This window comes from Megalobrama amblycephala, linkage group LG2 (genome assembly GCF_018812025.1).
Source record: "Megalobrama amblycephala isolate DHTTF-2021 linkage group LG2, ASM1881202v1, whole genome shotgun sequence".
NCBI lineage: Eukaryota > Metazoa > Chordata > Actinopteri > Cypriniformes > Xenocyprididae > Megalobrama > Megalobrama amblycephala.
The window spans coordinates 7,370,320-7,390,007 of record NC_063045.1 but is presented as its reverse complement, the minus strand read 5'-3'; the positions used below and the strand labels follow the sequence as shown (position 1 = coordinate 7,390,007).

At 35.5% G+C, this 19,688-nt stretch overlaps 1 protein-coding gene and 1 long non-coding RNA gene across 3 annotated transcripts; one reads left to right on the top strand and one right to left on the bottom strand.

The window, feature by feature from the left end:
• Positions 1-7,380: 7,380 nt before the first annotated feature.
• Positions 7,381-18,137, top strand: LOC125262607. Its single transcript, XM_048181449.1, has 14 exons — positions 7,381-7,408; positions 7,927-8,289; positions 8,384-8,530; positions 8,630-8,668; positions 9,838-10,188; positions 10,522-10,599; positions 13,872-13,970; positions 14,627-14,962; positions 15,127-15,417; positions 15,487-15,615; positions 15,716-15,757; positions 15,829-15,870; positions 17,260-17,609; positions 17,800-18,137. The coding sequence occupies exons 1-14, from the start codon at positions 7,381-7,383 to the stop codon at positions 17,851-17,853; spliced, it is 2,349 nt and encodes a 782-aa protein (XP_048037406.1). The 3' UTR covers positions 17,854-18,137.
• LOC125263361 lies at positions 11,824-13,611 on the bottom strand. 2 transcript variants are annotated; one of them, XR_007183808.1, is made up of 4 exons: positions 13,054-13,611; positions 12,281-12,431; positions 12,111-12,176; positions 11,824-11,915 (listed from the first exon to the last, which is right to left on the bottom strand). It is a non-coding gene; the product is annotated as an uncharacterized LOC125263361 (long non-coding RNA). The 2 variants fall into 2 exon arrangements; XR_007183807.1 differs by having other exon boundaries at positions 12,281-12,369; positions 13,054-13,607.
• Positions 18,138-19,688: the final 1,551 nt, after the last annotated feature.

Sequence of the window (19,688 nt, the reverse complement as noted above, 5' to 3'; positions counted from 1 at the left end):
AGAAGCCCTTCAACCACATGAGACATACAATAGACACATACACAACATATTTGTCCACTCAACAGAACAAAACCACATATCTTTGTAGATCAAAATATATGAGACCACAGCGGATTTCACTTTGACTCAGAAACTGAGCTGGCAGCAGGTCATTAAAAACACAGGTCTTCTGAATCTTCTTTGATATTGTTAAATCAACTACTGATACTATTTTTCTTCTTATTATAGCTATGATCAACAAAAAACATCAAATATTGTATCAAATTAACAAACAACTTTGCACTGCTGCCTGCGACCGCGTCAAGGATCAGCCAAATTTCTACATGCATCTTGAAAAGCGGATGTTTAGGAAAGTGCTGCAGCAAGATCTTGTGCCATCTAGTGGTTTAGAGGAAAATAAGGTGACTTTTACCCCGGTGCACATTAGTTGTACCCTATTCAAAAAGACCTTATTTTCATTGGAACATGTCAGTTTGATCTGGGGCCAATTTGATTCCATATTGACACACAACAGCCATATGCACCAAGAACAAGTCTTATTAACCCCACTGCTGGTCATCAGGTGGAACTGCAGTACAGTGAAATAAATAAATAAATCCATAAAATTGTCTGGCATGGATAAATGCCAGGCCAGAATTGGTTATCTTTTTTTTTTTTTTTTTTTTTTTTCAGTTCAAGTTTTCACATGAGTTTGAAATGTTGTTATTTTATACAACTAATTAATTATAATTTATCATATAGGCTAGGCTATTAACAAAAAAAAAAAAAAAAAAAGTATTATGTAGCCATAGCTACAGAAACTGTCTTTCAAAAAAACTATACTCAGAAATATTCAAAGAGAGTGAAAGAGTAAAGAAATTTGACAACTACACCATAGTAACTCAATGCGTCATAATTCAAAACATTTCCATTGATAGATGGAGATGAGACTGAGACGATAGGCTATATCCCAGGAACAACTTCCTTCCTGACTTATACTTTTATTCGAAAACGCGGAAATACTGGATTCAGGACATTTTATAATTTCCATAACGAAAATAATTCATAAATGATTGCTGGTACGAAGTCTCTCTATTGTCGGTTAGATATAAAAATACTAGTAGTTAGAAAGTGTGTCGAAGTCAGATTGTCTATTGCTAAACGGAGCGCTAAAGGCTAGGCTAACCGTAATCAAAACAATCCAGAAAGCAACGTAAAAGTTTACTTTAGAAGTCTTTATTAAAGGACATTTGACTCAAATCTACACCAAAATGAGGATCGCTGGCTTATTTTTAATCTTAATACTGAAAGGTAAGTCTTTAGCTTCGAGACTTTCACTTTCACTTCTAAATAGTATTTCTTGAGAGAAATCGCAATCAACAGTCATAAAGTTATTTAAAGTAGGGTACAACGGTGCTTTTCACTACTCCCATTGTGTATGATTGCTTTTTTTTTTTTTTTTTTACATTGAAGCAACAGATTTTGTGTGAAAATAAATCATAAAAGTAGTTTGTTTAAAAATCTTATGAGGAAAGGGCCATTTAACCCAACACACGGGGTAAAAAGCACATCGTACAAATAGGTAACTTAATATGTTTTGAATAATAAGTTAATACCTGTTCAAAACAACCACTTTAGCAAAGTTTATATTACTGTTTTCTGTTTATTTTGATAAATAGAAAAATTCAAAAAATTTATAAAATGTTAATATAAAAAATATATTTTAAAAATATTGAAACTTAATTTAAAAAGTAAAGATTATGAAAGCACTGAATGAGATCTTATAATAATTAAATATAGCTTTACAGTAGGAACAATAAATATATTTTATTATATCATTTGATTGATATATTTTTAAATATGATGGTTTCATTATAAATATGGTGATTATCTCTAAGGTGGACACCTAACTTAATATATGATATTTACCATGTGAATCTAACCATGTCATGTCAACAAAATGGAAAAGTCAGCCAGCTGTTTATTATCATGTTAATTATTGTGCTTTTTGCCCCAACAGCAGGTGCACATTTTACCCTAAATACCGTACTTTTATAAATTCTTCCGTTATTGAAAAATGAATTACCTTGAACAAAACTAAAAAACTTAACAAAATACATTCAATAATTTTAGTGCTTCTCATTTGCTACTTAAAGGATTAGTTCACTCCAGAATTAAAATTTCCTGATAATTTACTCAACCCCATGTCATCCAAGATGTTCATATTTCTTTCTTTAGTCAAAAAGAAAACCATTACAGAATTTTTCTCCATATTGTGGACTTCAACGGGGACTAACGGGTTGAAGGTCCAAATTACAGTTTCAGTGCAGCTTGAAAGAGCTCTACATGATACCAGATGAGGAATAAGGGTCTTATCTAGTGAAACAATCAGTCATTTTCTAAAAAAAATAATAAAAATTATATACTTTTTAACCACAAATGCTCATCTTGCACTGCTCTGCGATATGCCACACATTACGTACTCACTTTGGAAAGGTCACACGTGACGTAGGCAGGAAATTATCAGTAAATTTTAATTCTAAAGTTAACTAATCCTTTAAATCTATAACATTTAAAAAAAACAAAAAAAACATCAAATATTGCATCAAATTAGCAATCAACTTTGCACTGCTGCCTGCGACTACGTCAAGGATCAGCCAAATTTCTACGTGCATCTTGAAAAGCGGATGTTTAGGAAAGTGCTGCGGCAAGATCTTGTGCCATCTAGTGGTTTAGAAGAAAATAAAATCAGAGGCGCCTTTTACCCCGGTGCACATTTAGCCCAGTTGTACCCTACTCAATAACCTAATTTGAATTTGTTTGACATAATGAAAATCTTAGAAACTGATTCTGTCTAACTGCATCACATTACAGGTTATTTATCTAAACAAACAAACAAAAAATGTTTCTTAAAGTTAGTTTTCTCTCCATTAGTTAATGTATTATCTAACATGAGCAATACATTACTGTAATTATTAATCTTTGTTAACGTTAAAAATACAGCTGTTTGTTGGTTGTTTACTTCACAGTGCATAACAACATTAACAAATATTAAATGCTGTGTTGTTAACTAATGCAGTTAAATAATGTTAACGCAACTTATTGTGGATTTAAGACCGAACAAGATCAGGGTCAAATCGTCATTCCCTTAATACTTAATGTGATCACATACCACCATAGTCAATTTCTTTTGAGGTCTGGAATTAATGATGATACATCAAATATGTCAGTGCTACTTATTTTAATTGCTGAAATGGAAGGAGATTCTGTCACATTACACACTGATCTTACTAATATACAGAGTTTAATAGACATAACCGAATCGTTGTCATTTAGGAATAAGATCGCGTTCTTTTGCTTAATCGTGCATACACAAACTTAGGTATTTTTGTATGTCTGTTTTATACCAGACCTCAAAAGAAATATACACTTGGTGGATGTGATCTCCCATTAAGTATAAGGGAATGCGATTTGACCCTGATCTTGTTCGTCTTAAATCAGAAGATGTTTGTTGGTAATACTTTCAAAGGTTCGTTAACATTATTTAACTGCATTAGTTAACATTAACTAATAATGAATTGCTCTTCTTCAGCATTTATTAATATTTGTTAATGTTAATTTCAACATTTACTAATACGTTATTAAAATCAAATGTTGTATTTGTTAACATTATTAAATGCACTGTGAAGTAAACAACCAACAAACAGCTGTATTTTTAACGTTAACAAAGATTAATAATTACAGTAATGTATTGCACATTGTTAGTTCATGTTAGATAATACATTAACTAATGTTAACAAATAAAAACCATATTGTAAAATGTTACCTATTTTTTTTTTTTTAAATTTCAACACAAAACGTATGACCACAATAACTTTAAGAAACATTTTTTGTTTGTTTGTTTAGATAAATAGGGGTTTGACCTGTAATGTGATGCAGTTAGACTAGGTTACATTTGATAAATATTATTAAATTGTAAAGAAATAAAATATATATTTTTGTCGAAAGAATTCCAGGCGCAGTTCACTCTCAGCCAATAAGATTCCATGTAGCATTTTCATGGATCAGTCGTCTCTTCTGATTGGTTTATAACTTTTGACAGCATTTAATCCAAAAGCAAATTAATTTCTGCAAGAGCACGGAGAGATTCGTGAGCGCACATGTGCAGTTTGAGCGCGCAGGAAACAGTTTGAGCGTGCACACGCAATATCTGAGCGAGAGGAGAGGCAGTTCATAAGAGAGCACTGTATATTTGAGCGCGCGCGTCCAGATTTGCGCGAGAGCAAAGGAAATCCGCGCGCGAGCGGACAGATTTGCGCGAGAGCAGAGGAAATCCGCGCGCGAGCGGACAGATTTGCGCTCGCGCATTACATTGATATGCTCTCGCGTCACAATAATGTGCTCTCGACAATTGACAGTAAAATAACGCCATAGTTTTGTAGTTGCATCGCAGCTCTCAACCATATTGAACATACAATATTGTACTGGTCACCTGAGAGACAAATTTAGCCAAGTCACATGTTGTTACTTTGGTAACTTTTTCACTGAGCCCATTCTCATCATCCATCATCCTCTTGGAGACAAAGTTAAGCTGAATGTAGTACAGTATCTGGTTTCTATTGTAAAGGGTAAAATGAGACCTAAGTCTGTATAATTTGTGGCGATCGACCCATAAGAAACAGCATTAGTGGAAATTCTTCATTGCCATTTTTTTTTACAATAAGGTTCATTAGTTAAACATTAGTTAATGCATTAACTAACATGAACTAACCATGAGCAATACATTTGTTACTGTACTTACTAATCTTCGTTAATGTTAGTTAATGAAAATACAGTTGTTCATTGTTTGTTCATGTTAGTTCACAGGGCATTAACTAATGTTAACAAGATTTTAATAATGTATTATTAAATGTTGATATTAACAAAAGATTAATAAATGCTGTATAAGTGCAGTTCATTATTAGTTCATGTTAACTAATGTAGTTAACTAATGAACCTTATTGCAAAGTGTTACCGGGGATATTTAGGACTTTTAAATTACAATTACATTTTGGTCTTATTATCAATATTACAGTTCCTTTCATATTGACTGAGATAATGAAATAAATGGTAAATGGATAAGTGTAAAACTCACCTGCACAATATTAGCCTGCTGTGGGTTAGTTCACCCAAAATGAAAATCATCATTTACTCACCCTCATGTTGTTCCAAACCATTAAGAATTTTGTTCATCTTTGGAACACAAATGAATCTATTTTTAATGAATTCTGAGCGATTTCTGTCCCTCTATTGACAGTTACGCAACTACCACTTTGTTTATCTCTTTATGGACCTTTTTAAGCGTCAAACTAATCCATATGAATTGAGTGGTTTAGTCCAAACATGAGAATGAACCTCAATGGTTCTTGCGGAAGCTCAAATGTGACACGCAACACAAGAATTCAATTCAATTAACATTTATTTGTATAGCGTTTCAAAGCAGCTTTACAGAAAATGCATGTCAACATTACAATTTAGAGTAAACTGTTATCAGGTGACTGTCCAAATTATGTAATTTCAGAAATGTACATATACAAATCACGCAGTTAGGTAACAATGTATTAATTTAAGGCAGCAACAATGAGCTCATGGAAGTAATGAATACATGTTAAAGGTGCAGTATGTAGGAATTCTGTCCGCTAGAGGTCGCTAGAAGCCTATTCAAAACAAAGGCGTAGCTTGATGACGCCAAGTTTGAGACATGTGGTCTTCTCTTCACAGCCGGTGCAAAAGAATAGGGATAGGACTGGGGAAGAAATCATGTTCATGGATGAGATTATTAACGTTACTGTAGTATGAAGCAGAGCAGGAGCGAGTGTTGTGGAGCTGAACGAGGCCGCTGGAGCGATTGCGCAACAGACGCCTCACGAGCAGCGGGACTTTTATTATGTCGCCGACACCGCTTCCGCTTTTCCGGTCATGAGTATGAGGTAACGCAGCTCTGTTTATTATATTAGATACATTTGAGACTGTTGAAAATGATGTTATAACGTTACTCTGTGCGTTCGCTCGGCGGCTGCTGTGAGACACTGTTACACACTGCAGTAAGATAGATCAATATTACAATATCATATTAAATGCTGGATGATTGTGTTGATAAATGGCATGCAATTAATTTTAAAACATATTGTATGATGGAGAAAATGCTGTATTACTGTTACTAAAAATAAAGCTGCATCTGATTATGCTATGTTAGCTACTTCACAAAATAGTGTTTTTCTCTGAGGCATGGTAAAGCATGAGACTCGAAAAAAAATCAAGAAAATTAGATTTATTTTAAACAATAAGACTAAACGTGTTGAGCTATATAACAAGAATTAGTTTTCTGTCTATAAATATATCAAAACAGTTGTTCCCTTGTCTATTAAAACATGTAAATATTAAAGCGTCTTTGGTGTTTCCATGGTTTCTACAAAATAAAACTGGAAACCGAGGGTAACGCGGGTATGACACAATTGACAGCCGACTCCTCACACGTCCCGGAGCCTTGGTTAAAATTGCAATTTTCTCATGATTTACAAATAGTTGGAAACATTTGGGATATTTTAAGTATTCAAGTGAACAAAATATATAACACTGGCCTAGTGGTTTTTGGATATTTTACTGCAATCTTACATATTGCACCTTTAACAATGAATTTGGAATGGTGCATGTTGATCCAGAGTTTGTGTCATCTGAAGTCCTCGTAGGGGTTGGGGTCGTCTCTTCACAGGTGTTGGTCATCTGAAGTCTTCATAAGAGACTGGATCCAAACTGGAGCTGATGTAGTTACTTCAGGATGGGCATCCCGAGATAAAACAGGAAAGCAAATAGAGGGTAATTAGCGTAGCTGCTGTTCATAACATTAACCAAAGATAGTCATGTGCATTTGATCTGATATAACTGGAGTACAAGGATATTATAAATGCATTATGTGAATGCTTGGCTAAAGAGATGTGTCTTTAATCTAGATTTAAACTGGGTGAGCGAGTCTGAGCCCCGGACATTATCAGGAAGGCTATTCCAGAGTTTAGGAGCCAAATGTGATAACACTCTCCCTCCTTTAGCTCCTAAACTCTGGAATAGCCTTCTTGATAATGTCCGGGGCTCAAATGTGCTGCGTAACATGTGAGAATGAACCTCATTGGTTCTTGCACATCAACCGAACATGCTTGAGCTTCCATTTACAACAACTGATGTGTGAGATAATGAATGTATATATGTGAAATTAATTAAATCTGTTCATCATATATAGTGATCGAGTCTCTTCCGAAAATTTGGACTAAACCGTTCTATTCATATGGATTAGTTTTACGATCTCTTTATAACCCTTTTTGAAACGTCCAAGTGGTAGTTGCATAAACTATCAATGGAGGGACAGAAATGTCACGTAATGCACAGAGACAAACAGGTAAGATCCAAGTGCAGCTTTAATGGGGTAATCCAAAACATAATCCACAACAGGCAAGGGTCAGAATCCACAGATCAGTCCAAACAGAAAACGAAGAAACAAACAGAGGCCGGTGACAAAGTGAAACCACGATAACAAAAACAGAAACAAACTCAGTATAAATAGTCAGACACTAATGAGCAAACACAAAACAGCTGGGTGCAATGAAACGGGGATAATGAGTCCGGGAAGTGAGTTCTGGGAAATGTAGTCTGTGGAAAACAAGAGTCCGGGTTGGAGTGCCCTCTAGTGGCTGATTAGGGCACTCCCACTAGTGATCTTGACAAGAAACCACTCAGATTTTATTAAAAATATCTTAATTTGTGTACGGAAGATGAACGAAAGGCTTACGGGTTTGGGATGACATGAGGGTGAGTTATTAATGACAGAATTTTCATTTTTGGGTGAACTAACCCTTTAAGAATCCAAGTTTCAACTTTCAATGATTGATCCTTCAAGTCTATTTTGACTTAATCAAGGTGTCTGTAATTTTTTAGATTTGTTAAGGTTGATCTTTTGCCTGTTTATTCTCTCATGTTGTCCAGCTCCACCTCCACTGCCTGTTCCTGTCATCAGCAGAAACTCTTCACAATGTTCTTCATCATCATCATCATCATGTTCATTGGTGTGTTCAGCTGTGAATGTGAGTCATGTGACTCTCTCCTGGTACAAAGGAAACAGTTTATTGTCCAGCATCAGTGTGTCTGATCTCAGCATCAGTCTCTCTCTACCTCTGGAGGTGGAATATCAGGATAAAAACACCTACAGCTGTGTGCTGAACAATCCCATCAGCAACCAGACTCAACATCTGGACATCACTCACCTCTGTCACACATGTGCAGGTATGGCAGTAGTGTTGTTAACTGATCTGTTATGTTCTCTACTTGCAGGTCAAAGGTGTTATGTGTTAACTCTCTCTGATCTATTGTTTCATAGTGGATGCATCAAGTTTCAATGCAAAAGAGAGCTTATCCTTCAGTCATGTGATACTGATCTGCGCTGGTATTGTAGTTACTGTAATAGTCTTGGCTCTAGTTGGGATGTTCAGTATCTACTGGAAATATAGAAAAACAGATCAAGCCTGTAAGTATTACTCACAGTTAATAGAGCAAGATTAGCTTTATTGTGGAAAAGTGTAAAAAAGAAACTTGTTATTTAAGTCTGTGGTTTGTGTTTAAACAGGCCAGACTCCTAATCAAGAATACACTGAGCTGAGTAATGGTAAGAGACTTTGTCCAATATGTCATCAAATGCATTGAATCTGCTCTGGTTATTAGTATTAACCTGTTAACTGTCACCCCTTTGGCCCTGTTTGCACCTGGTTTTAAGATGCGTTTTGGTCGATCGGATCACAAGCAGACGAGGGAGACACATAATCGTTTTCTCCTGGTGTTTTCCACTTTCAACCACTTCTGTCCTCATTTCTTTAAAGGAAGGGTCTATGGGTGGGTAAATGTGGGCTTTTTCAGATCTTTTGATCTAATCAACAAAATACTTGCACAATATACATTTGAACATGAAAGGAGATGATGAAAAAACACAGAGATCATCAGCTTTTATCTCTGCTCTGACAGCCGCAAGACCAGCTGAACGCTGTGAGTATGTTTTAGAAATCAGGAATGGTGAGAGAACATTGTGCTTGGTACATTTTTCATCTTCAAACCAAACTTGGGTCTTCAGGGGACAAAGTTTAAATCCCGCCTGGCTAGTGCGCTCTCGTAATGTTTACGAATTAGGTCAGTAGGTGGAGAGTAGGTGTCTTTTGTGGCTGTCCAAATGCATTCGACCACATGAGTGTCTACACCGCAAGAACAATCCAGTATAATGCGTTTTCTGGAAGTGGCCGAAAGTGGACAAGCTCAAAACATTTTAGACCTGTATTTAGCATCATTAACTTGTGATCCAGTTGATCAAAATGCATCTTTATACCAGGTGTAAATATGGTCTTTTTTCTGAGCACAGATCTGAACTTAACTTTCATGAATACAGATCTTTTTAAAGAAGACACTCAGCAGATTGTTGTAGACATGAAAGAACTTCAATTAATGATAGAGTAAAAACGTCATAGAAGTTTACTGTAGAAAAAAATGTACTTTTTTTAGAAAATAATTTGGACTCCATTGCTATATAATCAAAAACACATGTCTAACCAAGATGCATTGCAAATTCAAGTTGATATCACAAAAATTGAGCACAGTTTTAAAGCAATGTCCAGTTTCAAAATGTCTTTCACAGGATTAATCATCACTGTCTCAGCTTTCAAATAATACTGAAATTATGATTTCTAAAAAAAAAGGCAATAAAAAAAGCATGACAAGTGTCCAGCTACCGCCTATATTGTACTTATACTGAGTGTTTAATCTTTGTCTGTGTTCCTGTATGCTGTCCAGGTGAAGTTGTGGATAAGACAGACGTAATGAAGACGGTGTCGGTGATGGTGGGAAAGTCCGTCACTCTAAACACCGGCGTCACTGAAATACAAAGTTTTGATGTGCTGCAGTGGAGGTTTGGAGAAACAGGCACAGATCACACAAATCCGTTTTTGGTCATCAACAGAGCGAATGAACTGAACAGTATTGGTTGTATTGATCATGATAAGAGATTCAAAGACAGAGTACAGATGGATCAACAAACCGGATATCTCACAATCAATGACGTCAGACCTACAGACTTTGGCATTTATAAACTAATTATCAGCAAGAATGGACAAAATATGATTTCAAAGACATTTATCGTTCAAAGTGAGTAGTTTAAATCTGTCAGTATAATAAAGATCCATTCACAGTGTGAACAAGTTAAATCCTCTGAAACGTATGAGTTTTATTGGATTGATTGGCTGAATTTTCCTATAATGCATTAAAAATAAATATTGAATAATCTAGTGTAGGAGACAGCAGTGCACTACAGAGTTTGTGATTTATGCTTCATTATCAGTATCTTATGGCATGTGAAAAGGTCAGATTTGGATTACAAGAGAAAAAAAAAATATTACTGTACAGAAACAAAAGAAATCCAGAATCGACCAAATAAGAGCTAAATGTTTCAATCAAGAATCCTTCTGTGTTTTCTTACAGATTCCTCAGAAAATGGAGAGACTGCATCAGAAGGAACAAAATCACCAATAATGAATGGAGATGTCTCTGAAAGCACTTGTTAGTAACATTATCCTTATTTAAAATAAAAATGTTCTGCATTTATGAGCCTTTACAACTGGAAATGTTTAAAATGAACGCTGCCTGCTGTTTTCAATTGTGAAGAGTCACAATGTTATGTAGGCTTCACTGCACGTCTGTTACATTTTGTAGTGTCAGTTTTAATATTTTGTTTAGTGTTAATGAAGGAAACAGTGACCTTTTGAGCGTATTCTGCCATCTAGTGGCCAATATACGTTAAGTTGTACTGTTACAGTCCCCCCCAATAGTATGTTCCTGCACAACCTGCAGTTTCAGGACCGCAGATCTAGGACCGCAGTTCTAGGACCCTAGTTTTTCGTGACAGCGCCACCTACCGTACTGGATGATATAGCGATGGCTGCAGTTTCAGGACCGCAGTTCTAGGGCCCTGTTGGTTTAGTTTGTAGTCATGTTTGTATATATCATCAATATATTAATCTCAGTAGTAGGGCTGCACGATTAATCGCATGCTATTCTCACGCGCATTTCTTCAGTAAAGCCGGTTCCCTGATTACCGCTAAATCGCCATCACCTGCTTTCAAATGAAGCGGCATTTAATAGACAGAGCCGTAGGTCACTGAAAAGCCACGCAATATCGCGTTCATATCGCAGATGAATCGCCTGCGATAATGAACGCGATATTGCGTGGCTTGTCCGTGAACTACGGCTCCGTCTATTAAAAGGCGCTGCGTTTAAAAACAGGTGATGGCGATTTAGCGGTAATCAGGGAACCGGCTTTACTGAAGAAATGCGCGTGAGAATCGCATGCGATTAATCGTGCAGCCCTACTCAGTAGTATTTGTTTTTAAATGTGATTTTTGATTCAAAATGCAGCAGAGGTTAATTACTAAGTGTGCTTTGAGTCACAATTTTAAATTTAAACATGAATTTACACAAAATATAAATGAAAATTGTATATCAATTTTAAAACAATTGTAAAAAATTGAGAACTTTAAAAGTCTTAGTCTCTTGAATTATACAGTATATTGATTAACCTCCTTAAAGTGAATTAGCTCATTATCAGGTAAGTTAAAGTTGGAATCAGCGTATGCAGTCACTAAATTACAGCCGATATTTTAAAGGTTGTTGAGAGGCAAGACAAGACACAAGAATGATTCAAGAATGTTTGTTTGTTTATTTATATATATATATATATATATATATATATATATATATATATATATATATATATATATATATATATATATATATATGTCATTTTTGCGACAACAGCACCAAAGCGAACCCTTTTTCCATCAGTTGCTGCATGGATAGAATGGCTGTAGGCTTCAACTCTAGAGAAAGATAGAGCGAGAGACAGAGAGAGAGAGATAAATAAGAAACATTTGTTTAACATATTCAACTGGAATATATAGGATTTAACACTTATGCACTGTTGGAGTTTTAGAGAGAGAGCCAAACAGAATATTCACGTTACTGACATCAAATTACAAACTTCAAATGTCTAAGTACATAAGAGCAATACCCACCAATTGAATGGTCTCCCTTCTTTCCTCAATTGTTTGTCAATCTTTCTATTAAATTCTTCCACTTCACTGAAATAGTTATCAGAGAACAATCACTTTTGTGATAACAGAAATATCAGTAGCAAAATGGTGCACTAGGCATTGTGCAGAAATAATTCATATTGTACTCTGACCTGAAATGATAATCTGGACCAGAAAGGAAGACCTCCTCAGCCTCCTGCAAGGACAAATTCTGGAGGGCAGCCAGGGCATATATGATGGCCTATGAAAAACATTAATATAAATATGGGGCAGGGATCTCCCTTTTTGGATTGTTATATGCATCTTGAAAAAGAGAGAGCCTACTTGTTAGAATATTTTAAGATCATGAAAATATCCCTAGTGCCTTTTTTAATCATCTGTCCTACAATGAGCCTAACCAAATCCATAAAATCACTTCATATTGGCCATGCAGAACATGACAGAAACTAACACATGATAACAATGGACTGTATGTGGAGTAGGCCTGCAGATTAGGCCAAACGCCTTATTCATCATTGCAAAACAATGCCAAAACAACAGGCTAAAACACAGTGCAACTAGGCAGTTTAATTATGAAAGATATTTTATACTTAAATATGGTAAAACAACGAATATTAAGCCACTATTCACACTAATACATTAAGCTGCAGGTAAATCTTACAAACCTTACATCAACCATGCTCTTGTCATCTGATAAGTTTAATTAATGTGCTGGCTAGATTCACTTATAATACTTCGTCATTAAAACTCAACAAGGATTTATGAAATGGCCACGAATTAACATCGTAGTAATTAATAAAACGAGCTCACAACTTCTTAATTTGGTGGGAATTAATTATTAATTCATAGTTAGCAGTTCTCAATATGTAAGCTTCGCACCGTTTAAACGTTATAAAATAAAACTTAATTAAATATCGGTACTCACCGTCTGATTGCTGTCCACGTTGTCCATCTTTAATTAGTGTTGATCCAGTACGGTAGGTGGCGCTGTCACGAAAAACTAGGGTCCTGGAACTGCGGTTCTGAAACTGCAGCCTCCGGTTGTGCAGGAATACCCTTCTCGTTACAGTTGAATGTGTGAATGAATGAGAAGATGCAGTATTGGTCTGAAAATTCAATTTCAACCTCAACCATGAAATATACTCTTTATTATATAGGCCTAACTTTTTAATAATAAAAATTGTGTTTAATTGTGTTGTATCTAAGTCAAGTGCTATAAACTTGACGGTGCTATAAAAATGCTAAAACTTCTTCCTGTCACATAGTCTTGGACCAAAAACAGATGGACGACGATGGTCTCCACTACAGTCCACTGTAGAAAAATGAAGCCACAGCTGTCAATCATGACGTTACACTCAGTTTTTATAGCATTAAACTATCTAAAACCGAACGGGGGGATTTTTTGTTGGGCTCTTGTTCCATTCGATTAGAGGGCGGGGTTTATGACATCCTGCAAGGGGCGAAAGACATGCTTTGGTTTCACTTTTGAAGACTGTCCTGGACAACAACTTTGACCATTAATTTCAAAATTAAAGGGTCAAAGTTGGTGGCGCTTGCACACTCTAACACTCATGTCAAACATTTGATGGAGTCGAGTGAGCTGCATGTGGGACTTTCTGGAAAGCTGTAATTGGGAAGTTCTTAGCCTACTTCCTTTCCAGCATTAAGAAGAGTCACCAATGATTTTCACTCCTGTAGTCGGATCTATTAACTATATTAATAATCCTCGCTGTCGTGGTTTAGTTCGTTTAGGAACGGATGGACGTCGGACGGAGTTGTTCAAGATGTACAGAAATATGAAGATTTTTGTTTTATTTATCGTCCCGTTACTCGTGGATGATGGTGAGTAGATTTAAGTTTTCGAGACTGTTCTTCAGTTTACAAACTTCAATGAAATATAGACTATACGAAATTATGATTATTAGTATGTTTTAAATTGCCGAATTAATGTTCATTTAGATATGTTGTGGAACTATAAATTTAACAAATGTATCAGGTGTAGTCTGGAGAAAAAACGCCCAGATTAATGTGTTTGTAGTGCATGCAACCAACAAAAACACAAAGATCTCAAAGCTATAAGAACAATGCATGTTTTGTGTTGAATGTGTCTATGAATTAATTTCTGTGCTGATGTCACTGTTGCATTAACGTTATTCAGAATTCAGTTTAAATTTACCCAAAATCTGACTTCATTTTTATTCACTATTTTGTTGTTCCTGTTCTCATAACATATCTTGTTGGATTTGGCCTTGGACCTGTAAAGAAGGGGATTAGAAGAACAGATAATCTCACTTACAGGGAACATTCACTAAAAAATGAAAATGTAATTCATCATTTACTCACACTCATGTCACTGCAACTCAAAAAGAGGATGTTCGACACAAAATCCACACCAAGATTTTCCATAAATGAAGAGTGAACAGAATAGAAAACAGCAAGGTCCATGATGAAATATTCAGTTCATTTCTGATTTTAAGAAACTCTGTTTGTTTCTTCAGGTGTGTTTGGAGATGATACAGTGAAGACATTATCAGTGATGGAGGGAGACTCTGTTACTCTACAAACTGACGTTACTGAATTACAAAAAGCCGATCTGTCACTGTGGACATTTGGACCCGCAAGAACTCGTATAGCTCAAATCAACAGACAGATTAGTAAGATCTCATATTATGATGATCTTAATCAGAGATTCAGAAACAGGCTGCGAATGGACAGTCAAACTGGATCTCTGACCATCACAAACACCAGAACCGAACACTCTGGAGCTTATGCATTTTTACAGATCATTGGTGGAAAAGACGTCCCGCCCAAGAAATACAATGTTATTGTTTCTGGTGGGTCATTCTGTAGTTGTGTAACATTTGATTTAATTGCATTGCAGTATTGAACTATTTTGTATTTGCCACATTTATATTGTGAACATATCAAACTAGTGCATCAAAGTGTTGTTTGACATTTAAATCTATGTTTTTTTTATAATATTCTCTCATGTTTTCAGCTCGTCTGCCTGTTCCTGTCATCAGCAGTAACTCTTCACAATGTTCTTCATCATCATCATCATCATGTTCATTGGTGTGTTCAGCTGTGAATGTGAGTCATGTGACTCTCTCCTGGTACAAAGGAAACAGTTTATTGTCCAGCATCAGTGTGTCTGATCTCAGCATCAGTCTCTCTCTACCTCTGGAGGTGGAATATCAGGATAAAAACACCTACAGCTGTGTGCTGAACAATCCCATCAGCAACCAGACTCAACATCTGGACATCACTCACCTCTGTCACACATGTGCAGGTACAAAAGTGGTCCATTTATTCACAGAGATGTCACAATATTGATACATTGTCTCTTTTTCCATTATAGCACCAGGTTTGTCCGCAGGTGAAATAGCACTGGTTTGTGTTTGTGCTCTGGCTGTGGCTGTTGCTGCAGTTTTGTGTGGTTTTTACTATTATCATCAACGCAAGATGTCTAAACAAGCAGATCAAGGGGGTGTGTGTTACATACAGCTAATTTAACAAAAAAAATATATATTAAAAAGTTGAATTTACTTCTATTTCATTCTTTAAAATAAGTGATTGTTTTTATACAGGCCAACCTGATGGAATAGAACTTATTGTTAGTCCAGCTAAAGGTAAGAATAAATTTAACTAGTGATGCTCTGAAATTTTGACAACCGAAAATTAAGTGATTGTTTTTATACAGGCCAGCCGAATGGAGAAGAATGTCCTGTTAGTCCAGCTAATGGTAAGATTCAATTAAAATAGTGATGCTCCAAAATTTTGCCAACTGAAGTTTTTTAGATGAGACAGCAAAAAATAAATAAATAAATAAAAATTGGTTTTCTTCCAGAATGGTTTTAGAAGGCCAAAAAGATTGACATTAAAGGGGCCATGACTGGATTTTTCTTTATCGTTATGATTCATTGCCTAGGAAACTGTATAAATGCCCATTCACTATTGAAACACAATCTGAGATATATTTTAAAATATCCTGGCTTCTCCAAGCTTAATAATGATAGTGATAGGGCCCCCCCCCCCCAAAAAAAATGCATCCATCATAAAAGTAATCCACACGGCTCCAGGTGGTTAATAAAGGCCTTCTGAAGTGAAGCGATGGGTTTTTGTAAGAAAAATATCCATATTTAAAGCTTCATAAATACTATAATAAATGACTTGCACCACAGGAGTAACCCCTGACGCGATGTATGACGCAGGATGTAAGAGTTTTGTAAGCTTAGTTGCCTCTCGCGGTTTAAACAAATATGGTTGTGCAACAAACTCAGGCTCCTCTTTTCTTATATCAAGATACTCTGACATTTCTCTTCAAAATGTCTAATTTTAGACTTCTAATTCATGACCGGTGTTTTATTTTGCTTTATCCTTTGCGCTTCCGAGTTCGTCATGCATCGAGTCAGAGGTTACTCTTTTGCTGCAAATTGATGCATACAGCCGTCTGCTGGAAGCTAGTTATTATAGATAATAAAGTTTTATATATGGATATTTTTCGTACATAAACCCATTGCTTCACTTCAGAAGGCCTTTATTAACGCCCTGGATTACTTTTATGATGGATAGATGCTTTTTTTTTTTTGGCTTCAAAATGTGGCCCCCCATTCACTCCCATTATCAAGCTTGGAAGAGCAAAGATATTTTTAAATATATCTCAGATTTTCATCTAGTCATATACACCTAAGATGGATTGAAGGTGAGTAAATCATGGGATAATTAAAATTTTTGGGTAAAATAATCCTTTAATGTTACAAAGTCCTTCTATATGTCAAAATATAAAGGCAACTTTAAATATAAAGGCACAAAAAGAATCATTAAAACCTCTTTCCTCAGGTATTTTGAAATTCTACGCAATGACTTTGCCTGCTATTTTCTGAAAAACAACTTTTTTTAGGCTTTTGGTCCAATTTGCATGGATTTTAATATATGTATGTGATCTGGAGATCCTTGAGACAAAATATTAATCTAAAAAATATTAAGTTTTGTCAAACGGTTGCTAAAATATAAGCTAGGGTATAATTATTGGCCTATGACGAGTATCTGACTTCTATGGAAATGACTCAAGGAAGTCTAATGTGCATGTGTTTATTTCCTGTCTGAGGAACGCTTTCCGTTTGTTCTCCAGGTTCAATTGTTGAAAAAGATGAAATCAAGTCCTTATTAGTGATGGTAGGACAATCTCTCACTCTTCACACTGATGTCACTGAAATACAGGAAAATGAGCAGATACGCTGGAAATTTGCTGATTCCAAAGGATACAATTCCACTGAATTTGTTGTCATAGCTAAATGGGATAAAACCAATAATGAGGAATTCTTATATAATGAAGAAAGATTCAAAGACCGTTTAAAACTGGACCACAATACTGGATCTCTCACCATCACAAAAGTCATACCTAAACATTATGGACATTATAAACTACACATCACCAGCGACGGACAGAAGGTCTCAAAGACGTTCAATGTTGTTCCTTATGTGAGTAGGTCGAGTCCTTCAAAGTGATAATTATCTTACTGAAGTCTGATGAACTATTATTTATGGCAAGTGAATGTGACGAAGAAACCATCTTTGTGGATCTTCTTTTTTTTTTTAAATCAAGAGACATGATGATTAGATTTTTCACTTTTCTTGTTTATACCTTATATGCTTCTTTGTTTTCTAACAGGTTCAAATGAAAAGAAATCGGACAACCCAGAGGAGACAAACATGTCCTGTATAATGCAAGAGGACCACAAACACTGGAATATTTGAATTCCACAGACAAAAACAAGAAACATTCTACTTTATGACAAAATTCACTAATGACAGAAGTAATGTTGAGTGTGCAACACAAGCTGACTTAAAACAGTGTATGTTTTGTCACACCTCTGTTTGTGAGGAGACACTAGCTATTATAACCACAACAGTATTTTAAAACCACTGTACCGTTATCACACTAGCATGAAAAGGCAAGGTGAAGTGCCTCCTTGAGTTAGTGTTATATTTGTTCTACTGTGTGTAACAGAAAAAATGTTCTGCATTTTTTTCCCCTGCATATACAAGGCGCCCTGGAAGGGCAACATTCATAAAAGTATTTGCACTTTTCACTGTATAATTAGCAAATAGATAGGCTGGTTTAGTTTTTAGTAACTTTTGTAAGAACTGAAGAATATTTTAGGACCATTGTTTTTCCATCAAAGAAAAATTAAATCTGAGGGAAGAAAATACTTTACCAGATGGTTGCTGTAAAATAGAATCAACTGCAGTCGTTTTCATGCTTTTTATATGTATACTTGTTAAAACATTTTTAATATATATACATTGTAAATTTTTTATATATTTGTACAAATTTGTAAATTGTATTTTGTTGTAATGCTACTTGAGCTAAATGTTTATATATAGCTATTAAAATTTATTTATTTGTACAAATTGGTGATTTTTCCCCCAGTTTTGAAATATATTGAAATATGAAATTTATTTGTTAGGTCCTTAATGCACAGCCTTGCAAAGCATACTTCATTTGACTCATACGCATACACAGGCGTTCAATGTATGTGCAGTTTTGAGCAGTCTCTCGCCACGAGTTACATCTTTGTGTTATTTCATGCTAGAGTTGTACAAATGAGGGTCGTTTCTAACCTCCTCGCACAATCTCTCATCTATGTAGGCCTCTATCGTCGCTGTAGCTTGCATGAGTTCCGGTCTGTTCTGTTTATGCAGTTTTTCTTTGACTACCTTGTGAATCGACGCCCCCAGGGCACAGTTGCCACCTTGTGGATAAACTAATTACTGCAAAAACAATTAAATGCGCATGTGTGACCTGTGCGTACAAAGTACATGCGGTTACAAAAATCCGGCAGTGGACGTACAGTATGCACATACTCTTCTGATGAAAAAATTTGCATCATGCGCACTGTACGCTACACTGAAGTGAACTACTTTTGGCTTATGTACAAAGATAACATATTTTTAAAGAAATATGTGCTGGTTGTTTGTATCGGCAGCATGCTTTTGACAGCGTCATTAGTTTCAGACTGCTCAAGTCTCACTTGTGGACTGTATGTGCGAGGGCGCCCTCTGTCTACAAGTATGAATGAAACACGTTACATTACATGAGTGTATGCTACTCAATAATGCTCACTACATCCAATTTGAGTAAAAATAGAAATTATGATACAGTACTTCTCTATAAAGTAAGAGGTTTTTCTCTAGAGTAGAGAATTGTACAGAAGTTTTTTTTTTTCTCTCAGTGGATGCATATGATTTCCTTACAAAAACATAAATTACTGTCACAGATTTTTAGCATAATAATTTAATATTTTAACATCTCTCTCTCTCTCTCTATATATATATATATATATATGTTTTTAATATAACTGACAATAACAATAACAAAATGACTTTTTTGTGTTTATCAGTTTGTACTTTTTGCTCACCAGTTCCGTTGACAGAGCAACACTTGAAACAGTGTAATTAAAACTGGTAGTTTAAGTTAATCAAGCATTAACACGGATGAGAGAGAAGTCTCAGGTTAAAGTGGCGAAGTATTGCGTCATTTCAAAACTTTGCCACAGG

Bases quoted from the DNA above. Each gene is read 5' to 3' on its own strand.
- LOC125262607 (XM_048181449.1), top strand. From the start codon at position 7,381: ATGTCACGTAATGCACAGAGACAAACAG. The intron at 10,189-10,521 runs GTGAGTAGTTTA...GTTTTCTTACAG, and splicing joins AAAGACATTTATCGTTCAAA to ATTCCTCAGAAAATGGAGAG. The intron at 15,616-15,715 runs GTGTGTGTTACA...GTTTTTATACAG, and splicing joins TAAACAAGCAGATCAAGGGG to GCCAACCTGATGGAATAGAA.